The 24928-nt window shown below is 37.7% G+C and overlaps 1 protein-coding gene across 1 annotated transcript in view; it reads right to left on the bottom strand.

The window, feature by feature from the left end:
- Positions 1-24928, bottom strand: part of PIK3C2G (phosphatidylinositol-4-phosphate 3-kinase catalytic subunit type 2 gamma) — a 186195-nt gene that overhangs the window by 122562 nt on the left and 38705 nt on the right. Inside the window, 6 exon segments of the mRNA XM_041398704.1 lie at positions 2133-2263; positions 3595-3709; positions 11186-11317; positions 13642-13764; positions 16417-16612; positions 24351-24378. Coding sequence (XP_041254638.1) covers positions 2133-2263; positions 3595-3709; positions 11186-11317; positions 13642-13764; positions 16417-16612; positions 24351-24378 — 725 coding nt within the window.

The raw sequence follows: 24928 nt of genomic DNA, 5'->3' as shown, positions 1-24928 counted from the left end.
ACAGAGTGATACTGCCACTAAAAAGCTGACTAGATTCCTCTCTTTTTCTTGACATATGGAAAAAAGAAATCTTCAGATAACCTGGCAATAATATGTTGGGATACAAATATGCTACATTTTTTTAAGAGAAAGTATTTCATGAATGAGAAAGGTTAAAAGAATTCCTCTGATACCAATACAACAAAATTTACAGGCTGGATTAACAAAGTACCAAAAATGGAATTGCCTAATTCAAACCCCAGATATGTTACCCTTCCCTTGATGATTCATTTACTAGACCAGATTTGCCTGTAAGACAGGAGAACAGAAAACAACAAACTATGGGGAAACACGGGACCACCACTGCCTTTCCTCCAAGGACCTGGAATTAGCACAGCCTAAACTCCAAACTAGTGACTTTCAGAAGACTCTTCCCTTCATATTCCCACAGAACCCAAAATTGTTGCATTAGGGATGTTATAGGATCAACCCTTTGCTGATGAGGTTTCACCTTTTGTGCAACCTATTCATGAACCTCTTATCCATGAATTTGTATTCAGCCTTCACGAACATGGTGATGTTGTCATCTGCCTTCAGAGCTTTGTGACAGCAGACTTTAAAAAGCTCACCACTCACTGTCTAAAGAAGCATTTTTTTCCATTTGTTGAGCATTGATTTCCTACTCATTTCATTGAATGTCCCTAAGTTGAAATATTGCAGGACTTGACGAGGCATTTACCTTGTCCATCACCATCATTATTTTACAAAAATTAATTGTACATACACAGACATCCTCTAGTCTTCTCTCCAAACTACAGTCCCAAACTTTGTAGCTTCTCTTGGTCAAAGAGAAGCTTAAGCCCTTTCATGATATTTGTTGCCCTTCTCTGCACACTTTCCACATCTGCTGTGTCCTTCCTGAGTCTTGAAAACAAGAACCATGCAGCATTCTCAATAAAATGGACATCAAGGTTTTAAGCAGCAGAGAAAGGGCATGAGCTCTCTTCTTTGACAAATTACTTTGTACTTTGCTAATTTTTTAATGATCTTATTCCTTCTTCCTGAAACCACTGAAATGCGGTAATGGTAACAGAAGTCGTAACAGAAGTTACGGGCAGTGGGTTTGAACTTCCCTAAATCATTCTGAAGCATATTTTGCAGGTGGAAATTTCACTGTCACCGTGGCTCCTCATAACAAAAAACTGACATCCCATTCCCATTTTAAAACAGAATAACAAAACCTCCAATCACAGATCCCGTGGTAAATAAAAATAATTTTATATTTTGTCTTTGTAAAAGTTGAATTAAACATGAAACACAACTCCTTTTTAAAACAAATTAATTTTAAAAACCCTCAAAGCACCAACACAGAAATCAGCACAGAAAAACCTTCTTAACAGATACATCATATCCCACTGAGAGTGCTGAATTAAGTTATTTAGTTATTGCAAAACTAGTGCACTTTTTGACCTTTGATGGAGGATTAATTCACACAATTAACTGCCATTAGTATAATGGTTCTCTGTAAGCACCTGTGCTCCAAATTCCACTCTGATTACACCCAAAATGACTTTATGCAGTACATAATCCTAATTGGTAGTGCAACATTCATGTAGCAGAGCATACTAATCCACCTCAGTTCAGAGTGTGTTTTGTACCACTGTGTCTTTATCCACCTTCTGTGGAAGCTGAACTTTCCATACTTGTTTCTTTGCTTATAACTTGAAACAGATTTTTCCAAAGCCATTTCTCAGCTCCATCTGAAGTTTGAGTGTTTAATAACTAAAGGAGGTGAATTCCATAGAACCTACAGGTGCTCTTGCTAATACTGATACAGATGTACTGCATCACATGAAAATCTTATGTTTTGAATGAAAAATTAGTTTCTTGCATTAAAGACATGAAAAAATCTAGTAATAGAAAGGAAAAAAACAACCCTTTTCTAAACTGATAAAATACACTGCCACCTCCAGGGCCTTATTAGGCCTTGCTGTGATCTGTTCTTTCATTTAGAGGTGTTACTTCTCAAATCAGCCCAGATGGGCTCCTTCAGAGGAAAATTTTGTTTTTAACAAATTGGATAAATTCAATTGTGGTCAATAGGGTAGGTACAGCACAGCAAGAACCAGCAGGGTGAGGTGGGGACAACTTACAGCAGGAGAGAGTGTTTCTGTGAAAGTCTTGCAATGTGCTTCAGGCACTCTTGGGTTGGCTCTACGAGATCACCTCTTCTTTCTTCAGGTTCAGGTTTAATGAACTCCAAATCAGCTTCTGGGAAGTCAATCTTTATTTACAGAACATGAAATAAAAGAGAGAGAGAAAAAAAAAGAGGGGTTTTAGCAATGTGTAATCTCCAACACAAATGTCCATAAATGTTGTCTTGGATTTGTACAAGGAGTATATACAAATCATGACAAAAAGAGGGGGGGATAATTATATGAGGATGCTCACTGTATGTAATATGTTACTTAAAATTTTGGTGATAAATGCTATCCACAGAAATCAGTGGAACCTAAATTTCCTGAGAAAATTGCAGTCATCATATTGCAATTTTATTAAAACTGCATAAATTCAAACTTTTTTTTTTAAATTTTTTTTTTTTTAATCAAGGTTATTTCTGATGTGTAGTTTGTCACTGCAAGAGATGGAAATCAGATTCCAGATTTCTCCTCTTGATGTTCAATTTGCAAATATATTGTACAGCATCTACCAATTTTCCATTCTTACACATGCCTGTCAGAAATTAAGGATAATGTTTTTTGAAGATACAGAGAATGCAAACGTTCAACCAAAACTACAAATCTTCAGGTAATTGATAATGTGAGTAGACTTATCTGAAAATTCAGATTTTTCTTCATAATTCAGCTCAGTTTGCATCCAGCTTTTTTCTGTTAATGCACACCAAAATGTCTTATTTCTATCTAATTTTTAACTTAAGTATTTGATATGCATCTCTCTTCTAAAAGTTAACAAATTTATTCCCTATAAAACACTTAGTCACCTTGCAAAACTGGATGATCTTTAAGGTCTCTTCCAAGACATGTTAAAGACCCAAGCCTATATTTTCTATAAAAATACATATTTTCAACATTTCCAGCATGTTCACAACTTGTGATAGGAATAACTGAAAATGGGAATAACTGAAAATGAGGGGGGCAGAATGAGAAATCCCTGTTTCATTTATTTCAGGAGATATAAATTAATAGTCATTTACTGTCTCAACTTCCCTGAATTATTAATAGGAGGAGCTATTTTAAGGCATGGTCTTTGACTGACCTCCTCAGCCTGGAAAATCCCCATTTACTTATCTGTTAAAACAAGGCTATTTTTAGGCCAGGCTCATTTATCTGTGTTATCTGCTTTTACATTTCATTTGCTAACAGACATTAGGATTTTTAAATACAGAAAACAAATTTGCTTTATCCTTGAAATACCCAGTTGCTAACTCAGCCTGGAAAGGTGACAAAACTACCCTGCAGACCTGATGTAATTCTTTGAGTGGCTGTAATGGAAACTGGATTTTCAATTTGGGTGGCTGGATGAGATGTGGGAACACCCCTTTTCCTTGCACTTGGTTAGAAACCAAGCCTTTGCTTTGCTTTCTGGCTTCCTCACCTGCAGGGTGGCTGAGGCTGGTGTCTCAGTGCTGCAGATGCCCGGGGTGATCACTGCCGTGGGGAGGGTGCTGCACGGTACCAGGCTGAGCAGCACGGTGCCACGGAGCAGCCTCCTGCAGGAAACAGGGAGGAACACTGCACTGGTAATCACTGAAACCCCACTGAAGGACTGCAGAGCTCAAAGGACAAGCAAAAAGAGAGCAAACCCTTTATGTGACTAGAACAAATCTGGCCTCAGCCAGTAGAGTATTGTATTTGCAGGGATTCCCTGAAGAATGCATCTGACTCCATCTTATCAGAGGGCTAATTTATTACTTTATTATACTATACTTTATTAAAGAATACTATACTAAAGAATACAGAAAGGATACTTACTGAATGCTAAAAAGATAATAATGAAAAACTCTTGACTCTTTCCAGAATCTCAACACAGCTTGGGACTGATTGGCCAATGAGTCAAAACAACTCACATGAAACCAATGAAATAATCACCTGTGGGTAAACAATCTCCAAACACATTCCACATGAGCACAACACAGGAGAAGCAAATGAGATAAGAATTGTCTTCCTTTTTCTCTGAGGCTTCTCAGCTTCACAGGAGAAACATCCTGGATGAAGGAATTTTTCAGAGGATGTGAATGCCACAGTCGAGGTTGCATCCTGATGGCCTCACTGCAACAGCAGCACCCTGCATTTGCAGGGTTCATGAAAAAAATCCCTCTGCCAAGACATTCTGAGTCAACTCTGCACTTTACCACTGGCTTCTTGTGTGACAGGGACTGCCCTTTAAGCCAGGTGTAAAAATAAGGATAATACAATATTCCGTCCCAAGATTTAGTTTTAAGGGCAAATATGGTAGAGTCTGTGAAGCATTGATACACTGTAAAAGGTGGAGGGCAGCACATTTATTCCACAAAAAGAAGAAACTCATGGCTATCTACTGCACCCATAAGGGATCCTTGCTGATTTTATGTGTAGCTGGCAGGGAGGGGGAAGTATGATACGAGAGTCTGCAAAGAGCTGAAAGGAGCTTGAGTGGGATAGTTTGTACCACACGGAGTTTTTGGACAGATGAAAGGTTATGGTCTGAAGTAACAGTCTTAGCACTACACCTACAAGAAAGTCTTATCAGTAAAACAGGCATGCATGTGGCCAGCAGATAAGAAACACAGCCTGATTTGGCAGGTCAGCATAATCCAGTCTAGAGAACTTGAATAAAATATGAAAGTTTGAAGGTAAATTCTAAACATAAACCAACTCAAATTCAGATTGCAGTATCTGAATAAAGGAAGCTCTCATACTGTGGGCTTACCCCTTGATTTGTCTATATCTTAATGAGTAGTAAGGCTGGAAAATTAATTATGTTCAGCACCTCTTCTTTTACTATTATTTTAAAACAATTTTAATTAAGGTCTTTTTAAACACTGCTCAGTCAAAACAACTGAGAGAATCACTAGATACTGCAGCAGAAAGAGCCAGCCAGGTAATGAGGCCTGAATGTCCACTTTTCACTTGGGAGGAAGATGTCAGAGGTACAAGAAACACCAGATGCCCTATTTGATCCCAGCATGAGTTTGCAACATTGCTGTAAAGAAAGTATCTTTTGAATTGCAAATTGAAATAAATTTCTTTAAACCATCTGAAGAAGATTTAAGAAACTCCCACAAAGTGACTGTTACAGTCAACATAAATGAGTATAAATCTAATTCAGGACTAATTTTCCTTTTCCACTTCTTGAACTGTTTGTGTAGTTAGCACAGACATTTTGTTTTATTTTCTTCTGAGAACAGAGCTCAGGAGGATTAAAGACAGTTATTTTCTGAAGGTTTTTTTGCAGCTGTAGGTGGATTTGCAAGGAAATGGAGGCAGAAGAAAAGCTGTGATATGAACAAGATACTTGGAAGAAAGTAACTGTGTGATATGAAGTCTCTCTCATTTAGGTAATTGATGTGAATGAGGAAGTGATCAATGGTTATTCAAAGAGATTTTCCTGTGATGTGTACTCAGCTGACCTTTAATAAATGAGTTGCATCTCTTCAACTAATCCTTTGTTGACAAAGATTTACATCATAATTTGAACTAATTGGCACTTTTGTTAGAAGGGAGAGGAGTAGCTGAGAATAAATGAACATAAAGACTAAATTACCCTTTTGAGCTCTCATTACTGCTAATCACTTTCATATTGTGCTCTAAAACTATGGGAGCTTTTAAAAAAAGAATACATTCAGTTATTTTTTTTTTTTCCTGGGAAACCTGTGTAGACAAAAGTAAGAAGTAGCATAGACCTCAGAGGTGGTGTAGATGTGTTTGAGACCTTTCCTAAGCTCATTATTTCAACTCATTTACACCTAGAACAGATGTGGCTAAAGACTGTCCAGGAGACAAAGAAGAATTCTTGAAGGCAGATGGGCTTCTCAGACATAAAGATAATTTAATAGGAAAGCAAAAGTCATGCAAATAAAGCAAAGCCAAGCAAAACAAGGAATTAATTCAGTTTTTGCCATGGGCAGATAGGTGTTCATCCACCTCCAGAAGAGCAGGGCCCCATCACAGGTAACAGTGACTTGGGAAGACAAATGCCACCACTCCAAATGTCTCTGCTCTTTCTCCTTCATCCCCCCAACTTTATACCCTGAGAATGATGCCCCATGGTCTGGAATACCCCTCTGGTCAGTTTGGGTCCCCTGTCCTGGCCATGTCTCCTCCCACCCAGTCTCAACTTCCTTGCCAGTGTGGCAACAAGAGAAGAAGAAAAGTTGGCTCTGTGAAAGCCCTGCTCAGTAAAACCATCCCTGCATTTTCAACCCTGTGCTCAGCATAAATCCAAAACACAGCTCCATACCAGCCATGGGGAAGAAAATTAATTCTACCCCAGCCCAAACCAGCACCCCCAGCCAACTTTGGGGCACTACAAGCAGAGTCAATATTCCTCAGAAAAATCAGCTTTTGGACACAGAAATGGAACAATAACAGGGGCCAAGTGGATGAATGAAACAGGGAAAAGATGCATCATTATTTTTTAGAAAAAGAAGCAGGTGAGAGTGCAGGATCCATTCAGAAAAGGAAGGAATTATCATCACGAGCACGATAACCATATCCTTTAGTGAACAGACAGATTCTTCCCTCTGCTACTTGGTTCTGTTGATGTGCTCAGAAAGGTCACTGCCCATTCTGCCTACCATTCCACATTTCCCATCTCTGAGGTGAGGGTAATGACCTTTTAAAGTCTCTGTAATGATCACAGACACAGAAAATGGCTTTCATGTAAAAAATTCACTACCAAGCAGATCAGAAAGTGAACATCCTGCTCTGTGCCTACTGCCATTTATTAATTTCGGAATTACACAGATTCCCTTCTCTTGTTTATTACTGGAGCTAAAATAACCTTCCCATCTTGCTACACAAAATTACATTGCTATTTAAACGCAGCTCAAGTTATCCTAAGTTGATGAAGTCAACATTATTCCCTGAAGTCCCATGGCAGACTTTCCCCACAAGAGGAAAGTTTTGCTGCTTGTTCTGATTCAGAAACACAAAAATGAATTGTGGTAGAATCAGTGAAGCCAGAGCATTGTGGGGGACATTGCCATTCCCCAATTGCTCCAAAATTATTGATTTTTGGTTTGTTACTCAGCTCTGAATCACTAAACTGTTCAGCCCAAGAGAGTAACACAGCTTCTGATGTGAAGGAGTGGAAGGCTGGCACACAGGATTCCAAACCTCTAGCATTTAATTAGACTTCTTGATACAGATGAACCAGCAAAGGCTCTACTGGCACTGATTTAGGGCTGCTGTCTGAAGTCAGCTCTCTGACAAGGCTGAGAAAAGCAGATATGATGGCTCACCTACCAGGCAGCTACTCTCATTATCACCGTGTTCATTCAAAAATGTACATAACATTAGAGGAGGGTTACTGCTTAGGCTGAATTAAATGGAAAACTCAGGAAAAAGGACTGTGTAAAAATAATGTAAGTACCCCCAGACATGACATTATAAGTCTCAGAAGTTCAGAGTGGAGGTTAAATTTAAAGGAAATGCAAAGCTGCTAAAATATCTAAAAAACCCTTTCCTGTATCTTATGACTCAAGCAGTCTTAATTCTGCATTGGAATGATACAGTGAAATAACTCCTTTATTATAATTACAAATATTACAGATTTCTAGAAAATTCAAGAGAGAGACAAATTTCAACTGCAAAGCAATGCTAAACACTACAGACATTTATAAGTACCACAACCTCCATCCCCACAGTTTCTAGTTTAAATAACTTCCCTAAATTTGTAGAATAAATATATAAGTGATAATTACATTGAGTACAAAATTATTCCAGACTTCAAAAAAATTGTTGCATTTATGTTCCTGATTACTTCATAATTTTTTTTCCAAAAATATAAAGTCACAAAATTAGCTTACAAAGAATGATTTTAGAGTAAACAACTCCATTTAGGCAACGCTTGGAGAATATTTTCAGCAAGTCAGTTTGATAAGCAGGAATCCCAACACATGTTTGGCTAAGACTACAGTGTGTATCCAGCAGCTAATCATGTAATAAATCTGCACACTGCAAGAAAACTGTCAGAAGAGTGCAAGATAACACTAGAATTCAGGAAATAATGTAAATTAAGCAAATTTGCTAAACATCTGTTCACTGACAAGTCTTTAGCAACAACAAAAACCCTAAAGCTGGCCAAATTCTTGAGGAGATTTTTAGGTATTGTGTGGTTTCAAAATAGGCCAGGAAAGAAGAAGAGATTGCAATACAAAAAAAATTAAGTAATATGCTTTAAATAAAGAGCTAGATTTGTTTCTTTATAAACATATATATGTATATATATATATACACATACTTCTCATCCAATCTGATTAGTATTTTTTAGAGGAGAATGGGAGTGGTGAACTCTCAGCAAATAACTACAGGCCTTTGATCTGGCAAGAGACTTCAACAAGGTCGTGTTCAAAAGCATGAGAAACTTCATACCTCTTGAAACAGATGAAAAGAATTTGTATACTTGTTAAGTTCATGTTTTTTAATCTTTGGTTCAAATTAAATGTAAATCAGTAAAGTACAAAGAAGGGATGCCATCATACAATGAAAATAATTATTTGGGAAGAGAAATTAGATATAAAATTTACAAAGAGGAGCAAATTCAGAGACTTCTTAATTAGTGTTCTTTTGCCCTAACAGATCAAGATTCTAAGTAATACCTGGGAATAATCCAAAACTGGTCTTTTTTCCCCTTCTTTAACATAAGCTAAAAAACTTTGAATAGAATTTCTGTGGTTTTAATCAGACAATGATGTGATAGGACAGAAATGAGGAACAGTATTTACAAAAACATGTTTGACATTTATTTTATTTTTCCAATGTTTAATGAAAAAATCTTTTTTTTTTTTTTTCTTTTTGTCAAGCATGCAAGCAGGAAAAGAGGAAAGAGTGTCCTTATCTTCACTGACCCTGAGAAAAGACCAACGGGGACAAGGATTTGAACTGGGATGTTTGATGACCCAGGCAAATACCTCAGGGCAACTGGCTTCTTCAAAGAGCTTATTTCTGTCCTTTCCCCAGTAAATTAAATTCTAGACATAAGAATGTTAAGACTTTTTTAGAACTCAAATTCACCTCTGAGGAAAGTTTTATTTTGAGAAAGTGTTATTTTCTGAGCTAGAAATGTTTCGTCAAAGATTTCCTGGTCAGATTTCTTTAATCTCTTTACACACATTCACAGAGTTTGTTATTTAAAAACCCTAATACCATAATCTTTGCAGTAATACAAAGTGCTCTTGACATATTAGCATGACACTGGAGGTACAAATCTTTTCTTGGTGCATACTTCCAAGTTCAGAAGTACTCTACTGAAATAACTCTGGAAAGTTTAGTTGCATTCCAGCAGCAAGGGGAGTTTCAGGGCAATTCTTATTTTCAAACCAGTTTGTCAATCAATTGAAATCACAGAGAATGAATAATCCTATGGAGCTGTGGTTGGCCAAAGGAGAAAAAGGCATTTAGGCTTATTTGTGGTGTAGTAATTACTGTAATTGTAAATGACACTGCTATCAGATTAGGGGGTGTTGAATGTGCTATTCCTAAATCATTCCTGCAACAACTCAGCCTTGATTTTTGCTTTGAAGGGTCATTTCAACAGTGATCTCTCCAATTACTCAGCAAATGAATGGAAAGTGGCCCTCCATCCCCTTCACTGTGCTGATTGTGTGTTCCAGGAAAGAACAGAGCAGTTTGCAGTCAAATTTTTCAAACCGTCAGGGTGGTGTGGGAATCTATGAAAAAAAACCCAATGTGCTTGCTCTGATGGCATACATGAAAATATAGACCTCACAGGGAGCTGAGGACTTTCAGGCCTTCCAAAAGTCATTCCTACTGGACTTGAATGCTGGAAAAGAAAACCTCCAGAACAACACAGGTCCTGAAGAACAGAATTCTCCTATAGGAACCTCTGGAGGTAAATGGGGTAAGTGTTCTCTCATTAAGTTATTATGCCTCAAACACATTTCATACTTTCTTTAAAAATGCATACACAATGGAAGAGTGAAGTGCTCTTCTTAAGACTAGCTATGAAATAAAAGCAATTTAATAAATTGCCCCAGCAATCCTTGCAGCAAAGATTTGATTCATTCTTCCTTCCTTCCTCAAGCTAAGTGCTCTAAACACTAAGTCACAAAAGAGCAGAGTAACCTTCAATTTTCTCTGGAAAGATGGAAAAAGCATCTAGCCCAGTCCAAATCATTTCCTACACCTCTTAGATTAAAAGCTCAAGGTCTATCAATATAGCAAATTAATACATGGAGTCAGATTTTTTGTTTTATTTTATTTTGAATGGTGATTGCCACCATGTAGAGAAGTAGATCAAGATGTCTCAAGATAAGGAAAGGGCTACAGCTTAGATGTTGATGCTAATATAGAAATTTGGGGGGGGCTTGAACATATCTCTCTGAGGGTATTTCAGGGCTATGGAGCCTAAATAAAAAGTTCCTATCAGTGCAAAGACTCAGTCTAAATTCAGATGTCTCTAGTGCTACTGAAACATATTTAGAGCACTGCAGAAAATTTACCTTGGATATTTGTACATCACTCTAGACACATTCAAACCACAAGCACCTTTAAACCACTGTTACATTGTGTACTGTGCAGAAAGAAGTGGTTAGAACAGAGAAGAAAGGTTCTAAAGTGGTGTGGAGACTGGAAAGTGCTCATTGTGGTCACCACTAACTGTCCCAATTTCAGCAGAATGGAAGTGTGTGAGAACAGAAAAAAAATCCCAAAAAACCCCTAAAAAACATTGTGAAGAAGAAAGAAAAAGTGTTAAAGAGTCACCTAAAACGAGAAAGGGAGAGAGAGAAAGGGAGAGACAGAGAGAAAGAGAGATAAAATAAAGAGAAAACAAAGAGAATAAATAAAAAGAAAGAGAAAATAGAAAAGAAAGGAAAAAGACACCTGTGGATTTGTCTCTTACTGGCACATGCTCTCAGTCTTATTACAGGAGGTCCTGAAATGAGTAATTTTGTCTTTTTATATTTCTCCCAGGCTGAATACAACACTATTCAAGAATGGTCTTCTCTTAAAACTGAACTTACTCTTTTGCATACAATGGGCAGCATGTCCAAGCAAGCACTTCTGTATTTTTAGAGGCACTGTTTACTCCCAGCAGTTTTATTGTCAGCATGGTTTCCCTTGGAAGAGTCTTTATCCGTAGTGGGAAGTTGACCCTAAAAGAAAACCAGGAAAGAGAAAAAAATGAAAGCTAAAATATTTGAGCATTGTTACAAGTGGGTTCCTTCTACATTTTTCTACCTGTTCTAGCACATATATTGAGCTATAAATTACAGAAGTTGCACTCTGAAGGAAAATGCAACTGACAAATCCCTTCAATACATTGATGAGTATTGGCAACAATTAACCTGAGTAACAGTGTTTGAGAAGAGGCAGATAAAAACTCACTCACTCCAGTGGTAACTACTAGAGCTGGCAAAGGCAGGAAGAGCTTAATTAAACTTTCCTTTGGAATTACCTTATCAGTGAAATGCTATTTCACAATAAGGAACCTGTTAAGGGAGAATTGCCAAGCAGCAGTTATTGGCTGTCTTGTGACTTCAGAGGACAACATCACTTAAAAAACCAAGAGCTGCTGAATGATAATCATTCTCTTGTTCAAGTGTGCTTCGATGGTGTGATGTTTCTTAACCACAGCTTAAAAGCAGATGTTGTCTTAACAGCAATGACAGATTTGTATTTTTTTAGTGAGAAAATTAATTTTTCATCAATATTCATCTTGACTTTGCATTGACCATTAGCTTGCTTGGTTATTCAGTTCACTTATAAAAATTTATCTAAAATAATAACTTGGAATTATTCCAATAAGCCAGATAGTTTTATGCTGTATGGAAAGATCATCTGTGTAATTACCCATACAAGTCTGCATTTTCTTTTTCCTGAATAGATAATTTTCTAACCTTTTCCATGTGTATTCAGTGGGAGCTCAAATTTCTTAAGTAGAGAGTAAAATTAATTAAGTTTTTTTCTGAATAAACAAAATCAATATAAGGAACTAGGAGCTAAAAGGATTATTCCACATTGATAATATAGTCATTAGGAAAACAAAAGATCTGCATAAACTGGAGATTAAGAAAACAGACTAAAAGATAAATCTGAGTAACAGAGTGACAGAAGAATGCAACTTAGTAATTTTAAAAAGATATAGTCACACTTTAACAGTAGGCAAGAGTAGAAGCTGCATTAAAAAATATATATTAGACTGTAAAACATAACAATTATGGATGTTAGAAGTAGGACATGGTAATAGTGAAAGGAAAAAAATCAGCATAAGATTTTGCTCCCAGTTCCAAATCTATCAAATTTCTATTGGATTTGGGAAAGTTTCCTGGACTGTGCTGAGGAGCTACTGAAAGAAATTAGATAGGTTTCAGCTGAAAATCTGAAATACTCCAAATCAGCATTAATGTCAAAATTTAAGATCATCAGTCTTCCAACACTTGGAAATGATGCAAATTTGCACACCTCCCTCTTTGAATAACAAAACAAGACAGCCATTTCCCACTCCTTCTGATTACCATGAACAGAATTGAGAAGCAATTGTCAACCTCTCACGTGTCCTTATTTATAGCTTTCAAGTTTGCTTTCCCTGTCTCATGAACTCTTCCTTACTCATAATTAGTTAGAAACAGTTATTGGGAAACTGAACTGGCTTACCTGCTAAAAATAACTTGTTCTGTCCTTTTCACTGAGAGGCCAACAACATTTGTTACATAAAAATGTTTGACAGAGTTAACTTTGAAGAACCATTAATGCTTTGATGAGACAGTAATAAAGACACCAAGACATGCATTTTGTGATACAGACCTTTGTTAACACTCTGAAGCTGGAGCAGTGAAGAAAAACTCTCAGTATCATCACTGCAGAAAGCAAATGCTTGCCAAAGTTTCCCTAGGACACATACACCCCTATTCATCATAAAACTGCAGATTCTTCTTACAAAAAAAAAACCAAAAAAACCAAAACAAAACAACAAACAACCAAATAGAATACCCCTCCAAAAATTAAACAAGCAAACAAACAAACAAGACCCCAACCTAATAACCCAAACAGCTGTTGGGTAAAAAAAGGACCATGAAGAAAAGTTAAAGTAGATTCTCAGGCGGGATTGCAGATATATTAAAGGTAGATCCAAAAGGTGGAATTCCTCAAAGGAACAGAAATACAGCTTTGGTTGCATCTGCTTTCAGTTCCAGCACTCCTGGACCCCTCCAGTGAACAAAAGCTGTTCACAGAGCAGCTCAGTTTAGCTTATTGTCAGACCAGACTTTCCTCAGTCCTATTTCCCTGCCTCTGGCTGTCCCATTTCTTTCTCATTTCAATCTCTCCAAGTTTCTGTGAATTCTGTGCAGTTTAATTGGCTCAGAAGAACACCCATAAAAAAATATGTTGGTTTTGGTTTTTTTTTGGCTTTTTTAATGACTATTGGATGTGTAATATCTGTCAGATATACATATATCAAACACAGACCAAAACTTACTTCTCATTCCAGTCAGCCAGGAAAAAGAAGGATCTCTTAACTGTAGTATTTTTGCAAATCTTCACTTGACATATTATCTTCCCAGCATAAGTTAATAAACAGGAAAAAGAGAAAACTTTGTAGCTACAAAAGAGAGAAAAAAAAATTAATTGTAATATACTATGTCCAGTACATTTGGAGTTAGCCACTCAGGAACTTATGAAAATCTTTACATAAGAAAAGGAATTATAATAATTCATATCATATTAACATGTGTGCGGAAGAGTTTTGAAGTTTTTGGTTTTTTTTCCCTAAAGTTCAGAATTAAAGAGAAGTCTTAAAGACATCTGGGTTCTGTTCCAAGTTTTTGGCATTATTTTTTTTTTTTTTCATTATTGCAGTGAAAATTTGGACATAAGTGAGGTGTTGGTACTTGCTGATCCTAGAGTCAACAAGAAATCTCCCAACTGGAGAGCTGCATCCAACTCTGGAGCCCCCAGCAGATGAAAGACATGGAACTGTCAGAGCAGGTCCAGAGGGGAGCACAAAGATGCTCAGAGGGCTGGGGCACCTCTCCTGGGAAGACTGAGAGAACAGGGCTTGTTCAGCCTGGAGAAGAAGACACTCCAGGGACACATTAGAGCACCCACAGAGGGCTGGGGAGGGATATTTCACAAGGGAATTTAGTGGTAGGACAAAGGAAAGCTTTAAACTGAAGTAGGTTAGGTTTAGATTGGATATTAGGATGAAATTCTTCCCTGTGAGGGTGGGCAGGCCCTGGCACAGGGTGCCCAGAGAAGCTGTGGCTGCTCCTGGATCCCTGGAAGTGCCCAAGGCCAGGTTGGATGGAGGTCTGAGCAATCTGGGACAGTAGGAGGGGTCCCTGCCCATGGCAGGGGTGGAATGGGATGATCTTTAAGGTTCTTTTCAACCCAGGGTATTCTGAGATTCTTTTTATACCTTCTTTTCCCAATCTGTAAAAAAACATATTAGTACTCAAGAGAATAAATATATTTTTACAGTAGAAGCATTAAAGCCCTCTGTGCTGGCCTTCACAAAGTGAACTGAGCAGCTTCAGAGTGAAATTTAGGTCTGGGAATATCTCTTGTTTCACATTCTTCTTACTGAAATCTTCTAAAATATTAATAAAATAGATTATAAATAACTAATGTTCCTAATTAGTGTTGTAACTTCCAGATCTTCCTGCCAGGCTCAGTTTTAGACCTCATTCTGGACAAGAATGATGAACATGGGAAACAGTCAAATGTGAACAGGAAATCTGAGGCAGTCACAGATTGAAGGTGCCTGAATTTGCCATATTTATAAGAATAATGGTTTATCTCTTCCAGAACATTATATTTTGTAATTATTATAGCAGATTTGGGGTTTTTTTTTAATTGAAAGAAAATGATCTGTAGTCTGCAGTACCTATGAGGTGTCAGTTCAGAGAAGGAAAAATTACTTTGTAGACTAGGAAATACTTCCTCTAGAATCTAAACTTTACAAAGAGTTGGAGCATAGTTCAGGAAATAAAAGGTTTTCACACAACCAAATGATTAAGTTTTGCTATTTAAACAAAAGTATTGATAGATAATATAATATATATCATAATGTGCATACTTTCTTATAGAATACATTTTATACATTATAATATGCAGGAACATAGACATGTTAAAATACATGTTAAAACAGCTGCAAGATCATAATGTGACTTTTGGAAAGGGAACATGAGATCCATGACACTGCCAGCATGAATTCATGCAGTGCAGAAAAATAAGAATGAGGAGCATGCATGTGAACAATGTCAATAAAAGAATCTGAGGAAACCAAGTGTTAGAGCACCTATGAATATTGGAAAGAGAGATTAGGAGGAAGAAATATTTTCATTTTTATGTGCTATAACATAGCATTCAAGTCATCAGTGGCCTTTAGGCTATGTGTAATATCACATTTTTCTGGTAAAACATAAAATGCAGTGGGAATGGTATAACCATCTGAAATCAGGATAATGATTATAGTTCTGTATTTATTACCTTAACTAATGCAAACTCCCTCAGATTTTTGTTAAATGGCTAATTACAGACAACGCTCTATAGTACTGTCTCTTGCTCACAGTCTAAAAAATTATCTCAGTCATTTGGGATTGAAGGTAAAGGGGGATCAATGGGAAAATTAACAAAAACTTTGAGAACAACTTTTTGACTCATGAAAATGTTACCACACTGTGTTCGCCTGTCCCCCTTTGATCACACCAAAATAGTAAGAGAAGAACACCAGTTTTGCTCAGACTAGGAACAGCAGCTACTTGATGAGACAAGTAGTTTTACCAAATTTTGAGCAATGCAGAAGACAATATTTCTATTACCTTTTTATATAATTGTCTCTTTTTTCTATCAAAATTCTATTTCTATTATTTTGTTTTCTTGTGTTATGCTGATAGCAGGTACACTTGGATCTCTAAACTTCAGTCACATCTATGAAGGACCTCACCAGTTCAGGTGCTTAGCCTGACATGGTTGGAACAAACCAACAGCAAAAATTGCTGAGAAAGCCTCGCTGACTTTGGGTTCAAGCAAAACCACCCCTCTCTTTCACTTGGCAAGCTGGCCTCCAACCCTTCCAGTTACTTGTCCTGCTGAGACCGCACCAATTCCAGTCCAAACAGCCTTGGTGTGCATCACACAATCTCTAACATTAATTTAGGACCACCACCAAAGCAGCAGAGGGGAGCTGGTCTCTGTGAAAAACGACTTTTGTCAAAGAGACAACACATCTTCTCATGAGCCCTCCTCCTACCTGGTCACCCAGGCTTCTGGGATGTTATGGGCAGCACAAACTGTGAAGCTCAGCTGGGAATTTAGGCTGATGTCTGCACATAAAGGGCTCCTAGGTATGCTGGCAAGCTGGAAATTTGCATCAAAGCTGCTGCTGTAGACATGGATGAGACGAGAGATGGCCGTGGAGAGCTCAGTCACAGCAGCCTCTATTAACACTGAGAGGAGACAGAAGAATAAATAAAGGTTAGCAATAGGTCATTTATGAAGAGCTATATTTATCCTAAACCATCAGTTATGGCTTTGAAATTCTTCCTAATAAAATTTAATTGAAATGACATAACCTGCAACTGAAGCCAATTAGCCATCTGTGCTTCTGAAACTATCCTTAGCTCATTTCTGGTGTATCCTTAACAGACTTACTTACATTACAGAGCTTTCAAATTAAGGCATTTTCAAAGTAAGCATTTTCAATTACAGCAAGCTACTGGGTACCTCAGATATGCCATTTCAGTCTTTCAATTTTTGTGATGGAAGGATTTTTATGAAGTAGGTATTTTGTCATTTCAGCAGCTAAGTAGCTACTTACTTCAAGGAAACTGGCAAGGCAGCAGTAGAAGGGAGAAAAGGCACTGGTTAAATTTTAAGACTATAAAGCTGTTGCAACTGTAGGCAAACAATTAATAGAACACATAAAACAGCAGCCACAATCAGAAAAACTCAGCATTCAGGTGGTCATGGGTTGGTGATAATATTACACAAAAATGGACACTGAAATATATATTGATACAAACAGATATGAAATGTAAGCTGTACTCTAATTTATACCACACCTCTATTTATGTCATTCCCTCTGGCTTCAGCTCTGCAGTATTTTAGCTTTTTTATTTTATTTTAAATTTTTTTTTCCTGTAATTCCTGGCTTTTATCCATCTTCCCTCTCTGTTTTTGGAGCAGCTTGGGGTTGCCTGATTACCAGTGTAAATTCAAATCCGCAGTCCTGGCAGCCTCCATCAAGTGAAGAGAGCTATTAAGAGCACTCATTTCTCAAGCATGGGTTAGGTTGAGAGAGAAAGTGTCAGAGTATATTGAATTGTTCCAAGATCAGGCTGATTTGTCTTCCAAGAGAAAAACCCAAAAATCTCTTTTTTTTCTACCCTTCTAAGTCACATTTTTCTACATGATCAAGAACACACTCTCACCACCTGTTAACAGTTCTTGAAATATTCCCTGAACTTGTCTGGCCACTGAAGTTAGCAGCCATCTATCAGCTCAGTGTCTATTGAAAGAAAAAAGAAAAGGAAAAGAAGAAACAACTCAGGAACATGAAGCCTGAGACTCCTATTAGCTTTTTATCCTTGGGATAGGTGCAGCAGTCCTGCCCAACATCACATACAGATAACACCATTCGATGGACTTAGCTATCCCAGTTTCCTGACAGAAATATTTCCAAAATACCCTTATCCTCAGTCAGGAATTTTATTTTCCTTCTTTGATACTTTTTGCCTTTAAACCAGCAACTACCCAGAACTATTGAGTCACAAAACGCACTGAAAACAGTGCTAAGAAATTATTTCTCTTCATTTCAAAATAGACAAATTGTAATTATGTAACAATAAAAAATGTACATAAAATTGAAATATTTTGGTATATAATGAGGTTGGCTTCTGAAAAAAATGACAGCAAATTATTGCATGTGTGAAGGACTGGCTAGAGTACTATTCCTTGTAATGTGATCATCTTCCACATATGAAAACTGAATGATTTTAGAGATCAACAGGCTAAAAAACTCAGTCTTTCTACTCTCTCTTTCTACCATTTAGTTTTAATTGCCTTTTTATTTATCCTCTTTAGCACTGACACCATTTATCATCCTTCATCACAATAGTTTTGAAAAAATCTTTGTCTCTAGTGATTTTTTCCCCTAGAACACCATTTAATTCTCATTCCCAGATGTGCAATCACTTAGTAACTGCAAACTAAATGTTTCATTTGTGCTGAATTCTTTTACATTCCAAGAACTTACCCATAGTGATACACATGGAACCTTCTTAGGAGGTCTAGAAGAGGACATCAGCTGATTGTTATTTGAACTAGTACTTTATCTGAAAAGTACCACACTATTTTTTCATTAAGGACCAACAGTTCCTCAGGAGATTCCTTGTTTCCAACCTGCTCCAACTGGTTGACAGGTAAATTTAATGTAATAGCAAACTCCTTATTTATGAAAATTGGCCTGTTGAAGTCAATGATTTCTGAATAGAACCTTCTCAGTGTTTTCCCAAAAAAAGGGGAAAAGGTAGCTCAGAATCTCTGAAAATGCACAGTTTTAATGAATCTTTATTCTAGGTGGCAAAGCAGCAGTTCAGATTTTGTTTCCAGAACAAGAAGTAATGTATTCTACTTCAGCTAAGCCAGAGATAAAAGGGAAAACTATTTGTCCGTGAGCAAAGGATTCCCAAATAATGAAGTCAGGAGAAAATACACAATGGAGTATTTTCCATAACAGAAAATGTACATGTGCCAGACAAGGATGTGATTAAGATGCAAGATGCCTATCACTACATCCAAGCTGCCCTGTCCATTGACCATGTTTGCAGAAAAATTCTTTTCATGGTTTACCTGAGCCACAAAACTGATGCCAGATATGTAAAAGAAAAAACAGACAAGCAGACAAAACCAAACAAAACCTCTCAGCTTATTCTAACAGCATGTGAGGGGTGAAGGCAGCAATGGAACAACTGGGGGGCAATTGTTTCACTGCCAGCCAAGGGAGACAAATGGCCTTCAACATTATTTATTTAATTATTAGAACATACAGAATGAAGACATTTTCAGCAACAGAGTTCTTCAGGTTTAAGCAATTGTCCAAGTATGATCTGGTCTGCAGGTCCAGGATTTTTTCCAACATTAATTTTCTTATTCTTGCTAGTGATCAGTTATAAAACAGTCTATGGATCCTGTGCCAGCATCAACACTTTTCCAACCCCCATTCTTCAGTCATTAGGAGCAGTAGCAATTAACTGAATTAGAAGGAAACATCTTGGGTAGTCTGTAAACATCCATTACTCACAAAACTTGGTCAGCATTTTCTCACTGTATTTTAATGAGCTGCTGAATAGGATATGGTAGGCTGAAATTATATCTCCCATTCATGAAGCCAGAGAACTTTTACTGCTTTTTATGCCTTTTAATAAATCTCAGCTGAGAGAGGACTGGTGTTTCACTGATTTACAAAGCACAGGCCATGGACTTCCTACAGCAGATTGAGAGTTTCAGCTACATCAAAACCTATTTTCTAGAAAGGTGTTCCAGGCATACCCAGTATGTAAGAGACAATGAAAGAACCACATTGCAAAGTGAACCAAGATTAATAATCTCACAACTCAAACCTCGTGATGTATTTCTGGTGTGAAATTATTTGCCATCGCCTTCTCACTGAAGGTGAGGAGAAATCTGACATGCAGAAATGAGAGAACCAAGGAAGTGAACTTTAACCACAGCTGCCAGATATGCTTATTTCTGACAGATTCCTTTTCCTTGTGCAGGAAGTCTGAAGGAATAAATTCTACCTAGTGAGAAACAGAACAATCCTCAATCCTGAAACTGTTAGCGAATACACCTGCAAGTGCCTCCAAGATTTAGTAAGGAATATAGTAGCTTATTTCTTACTGAAACCCACTTACTTTTTCCTCTCAGTCCAGTATTACAATTCCCATATTATTTTATTTCCAGATCTTCCAACAGAGCAGGCACTTTGCTGTTATTGCACCAGCAGATGATGTCAGTTCAATACACGTTAAACACTCTGACCTGTACACGTTTTCTCCAGGTAAAACATGACAAAAATCTGGTTGAACAGAATTTGGAATGAAGGCTTACGACCCTTTTGACAGATTAAAAATACTTTTGAGAAGGAGAGCTTGATTTTTTTCCTTTCCAACTTATTTTCAGAGACGAAAAAGAAAGAGCAAGGTCCTGAGTACAGTTCAGAAGACACACACACACACAAATCCCAAAACTAAAAACTACAGAAAAAAGAAACCCACCTGACCTTTAAGTAAAATGCTAAGCAGCATTCATTCAGCCAGTATTGTAATAAGAAAGAGGCAAAACATGAAAAGGCTGTAATGCACATACTGACCAGATGCAGTTTCCAAGCACCAATATTTACTGGACTGTTTTCTCCTACTAGCTGAAGAATCCTATGGATTATTCCTTGAAAGCAACTTAAAAATCTTCTGCTGTCCTGGTATCAAAAATGTCACTGCTCCTATATGATTTATAATGCCTTGATAACTTCTGTCTACTTTTTGCACAGAATTGGGGGGTTCTAGTTGTTTAAAAATTGTTCTTGATTAAAAAACTTCTGGCTGTAGGGACAATATATCAGGATGCAGCACAACAACAGCTTAGAGGTGGAGAGCTGTGCTCTGGTTTGGAAACAATGCAGGAGACATAGAAAAATGAAACAAAATCAATCAAAATCCCTTAAGATTTTTCCATATTGTGAAACAAAAAGAGTTTTTTCCCCGAAACAAAAATGTAATGGCTTTGTGCTAAGGAAGAAAGAAAAAGAATTTTTCAACTCCAAAGGAAACCCTGACAAAAAAACCCCACTTCACTTCCCCCTTTCTTCCCCCCCTTTTTTTTTTTTTTTAATAAAAAAAAAGCCTTTCTGTTGTGAGTGCTTCTATTATCAGGTCTAGAAATAAGTATCAAATCCCAAGCACAGTTAAAGAAGCTTTACAGTCTAAATGTAATGATGACTACATTACATGTATAGTAAGCATCACATTCCTGCATTCACTCTAAAAGATAACACCTCCAGCAATTCAGCTGGAAAAGACTGCTGATTCAATATCCTCAGTTCCTGGTGCACACCAGACCTTCTGGGTGGGTCCCAGAGAACTACTGATCAAATTCTGAAAGCTGCTTATTATGTCTGACCTGAAATCCCTGCCCGGAGCAGCAAGGCTGTGGACATGGAACGAACATTCATTCATCAGCTTTTGAGAGCCACACACAGACTCAGGTCTGCACCAGCCTGCAGCCTTTTCACACTGGATTCCAGAAAACTCCAATGCTAAATCTCCATTAATATGAGCAATCTTCATTTTCTGAGAACACTTGGTGCTGCAGAAAGATACTAATGTCTAGAAATGCCTATAGCTCCTCCCATTTAACAAGAAAGAAAATATTTTGAGCACTAAAACTTGAATATAATGTTCTAAAGTCTTCACAGAGAGGAAAAAGAACATGATCCAGACCTAGGCATAATGTGGATAAGTATTGCTTTATTCACAGCAGTGGCATAAATTGTTCTACAGAGATAACACAGTTAATAGAGGCAGTTATTGGAACACTAAATCAAGGCTAGATATTTTATATATAGTCTTTGACTTGCTTAGTCCACAGTGAATGACTAATAATAAACTTCCAACAATCTGTTATTAAAGAGCAAGGTTAAGGCAGTTTCTAAACTTTTTTTTTAAGTAAGGCTTTAATTTTACTAGTATCCTTTATCTTCTTCTCTTTTGTGGTAGAGAGAAGCTGTAATGGAGATAAACAAAACTCTTTTATGATACTCAGGGTAATAATCATCTCCTGGGGAAGAAGGGGGAAAGGAAACGTATTATTAGTTGGAGTAAATGATTGGTGCTCTTGCTCTTCAAAATTCATCTTGTTTTATTCAAGTTAAACATAAATACAACAGAAAGGAATAGTAAAAATGGGAAATCCAGTCTGTCTCTTCCTCAGATGTCAATTCTGACTTCACCTGCAAATGTGGTGCTTGAGGAAGGAAAGCACATGGGTTTTAGCTTCCCATAGATCTGTAGAAAGATGTAACAGCACTGAGCAAATCTATGATTTTCCTTTAATTTTGGGTCACAGGCTTGCAGATTTTTGCACACCTGCAATCCTAGACAGCCAAGCACAATGAAGCAAAAAAAAAGGGTGGGAAGCAAATGAGGTGGAAAAGGAAACACAAAGGCGAATTTGGCAGGAGCTTACAGCTCACCACTTATTTGGCTTTTACTTCTAGCTTCAGCAGGTGAAAATAGCACCAGGATTCCTCTCAAGGTTAGTGCTCCTAGATCAGTGGCATCATCATGAAGGAGAGCACTGAGAAGAGAGGGACTAAGGAAAACTTGTGATGCCCACAAGAGAAGATGCAATATGGTTTTTCCCCATATTTGGGAGTTCAGCCCTTGATTCCTAGAGATCAGATTTGGCCATTGCACTCACACTTGGTTTTTCTCAGACATCTTCTTAACACCAGCTTTGACATGCTAGCTCATTAACCTAGCTGTGAATATTTTGCTGACTTTTAGTCTATTTAGTTTATGTATTAGGTGCAGATGTAAAGCATGTAGCATGTCAAAACATACATGAAATGGGGATTTGGTTACCTTGGACAAATTTGAATGCAGGCTTCTCCACAGAATGACTAATGGCCTGGCAGGTTCTGACTTGTTATCAGTAAATTGCAGTTTCTAATCTTACACTACCTAAAGGATTCTGCAATTGTTATGAAATTAGGGTGTGCCAAAAGCAAACAGAGAAATCTTCACAGTTGAAGATTTGCTGGCATAAATAAAGGTACAGAGAAGTAGAAAGTGAACACTGATTCCTTCACTGTTACTCAATAAATGAGATTTTCCTTGAGAGAGCTGCGGTTCAATGAAGTTCAAATTTGGAAATACCTGTAATCAGAGACGTGTTTTAAATCCATTCCAATTACATTTTCTGAACAGTGTGTGGAGGAAGATGTTTCTCAGGTAGATGTTTATTAGTAACTATTGATTGTTTTTAACATGAGCAATTAGCTGCCATTAAGGGTGTTAACACATGGGAAAAAGGAATATATCCAAGAAAGAAGAGTCCCACAAACTGAATTTACCTTCTCCCTTCTGCACCTGCATGTTCTCTCCCCACCCCTCCTGGCCCTCCAGCTGCTTAGCTTCTCCTGGCATCTCACAAACTGAATTGCTGCTTCCCTTCTCTGCTGTTCATGAAGTTGAATAATGCAGAAACAAGCCTGGCATTTGGAAACCTGTGTTTGAAGCAACTGTATGTTTGAAAGACTGCTGAAATCACTGCAGATAATTCACCTTTTTTGCCTCTCAGAGTACACTGCAGTCGAGAAAAGCAAAGAGAGGAAAAGAGCATCTCAGAGGCCATTTTTTTCCTCAAATAAATTGGGGAGAGACAAATTCCTTCCACAGCCCATCCCAGTGCTCAGCTGGAGGGAGAGCCCTTGGATGGTACCCATGCAGCATCCCAGCTGCATTTGGGCAGCCACAGAGGGGTAGAGCAGCACCTGATGAGGCTGATCCCTCCTGGAATCCAACCCCTGACAGAGCAAACTCCTGCTCACCCCTTGGTCTGAGAGGTGCTGGGCACCTCTGAGCCAGTGAGACTTTAAAAAGGCAGGGTTTATAATTTTGTCCATTGCTGTTAATTAATATACTCTTATGACAGTCTATCATTAAACAAGACACTGTGTGTACAGCAAAAGATCACAAAGAACTAAAGCTCTCAAAGGGGGGGAATTAAAGTTATTGGAGTCAGGTGGAAAAGCCATACAGAAAAATAATTTTTCAGGCTTCCATGAAGTTCATTATTTTCCCTTTTTTCCACATGGAAAGTTGTGATTAAAGAAAACTACCATGACCACCACCACCTGTACTCAGTTTTTTCACTCTGCTATTCATTCTCCATATTTGAGTTTCCACATTATTTTGTGGAAATGCTGTTTTATTTACACTTTTAGATCACTTCAAATTCATCTAATCATAATTACCTTATAATACACCTTAACATGTAAACATCTGCAATATGCCCACTCGAACAGATTAGTAAAACAAACAAATAGCAAAACGTGTTTTATGATGATACACCTTGAATTAATATACTTTAAAAAAATCCAAACAAACAACACTCTACCTTTGCCTGGTGTTTCCACACTTTGAAGAGAATTCTAAAAAGACAAAACCAGAGAGGAAAAAAAGTCATCAGTCACTTCAGAAAAGATGGGGTAGAAATTCGAATGGTTGTAGGAGCAGAAAATACAGTGGAAAGAGGGAAGGATTTAGATTTATATTAATGTTATGATGACACAAGACATGACTGGGATTCAGAGCACCAGGACCTGCTTCCTCTACACCCTCAGCCAAGCCACTTAGACCTGATTTCTGACAGTATTTGGGCATGTCAGGGTACAAAGAAGCACTCATCAAATGTGCTCACACGTTCTCAGCCTCCACGGTGGTACAACAGAGAGAAGAATTTCCCTCTCCACCCCTTTGCAAGCCTTACACAATCAGACGTGAAGCCCTAAGGGCAGGGTCTTGGCATCCTCTCAAAGGTGAGGAGCAGCAATTCTCCACTCAAGTGGCCTCCATTTCACCTGCTCCTGTGCCAGATCACTGAAAACAGCTGTGCTCTTTGAAGGCCTTTGAGCAGGCAGCTGACCAGAGGTGGCCAAAGGGAAATATAGAGTGAGGGGAGACTCCAAAGTGCTCTCCAGC

This window comes from Onychostruthus taczanowskii, unplaced genomic scaffold, assembly GCF_017590055.1.
Source record: "Onychostruthus taczanowskii isolate IOZ18803 unplaced genomic scaffold, ASM1759005v1 scaffold15, whole genome shotgun sequence".
Taxonomy (NCBI): Eukaryota; Metazoa; Chordata; class Aves; order Passeriformes; family Passeridae; genus Onychostruthus; species Onychostruthus taczanowskii.
The sequence above is the reverse complement of the archived record's forward strand: the minus strand, read 5'-3'. Positions and strand labels throughout refer to the sequence as shown.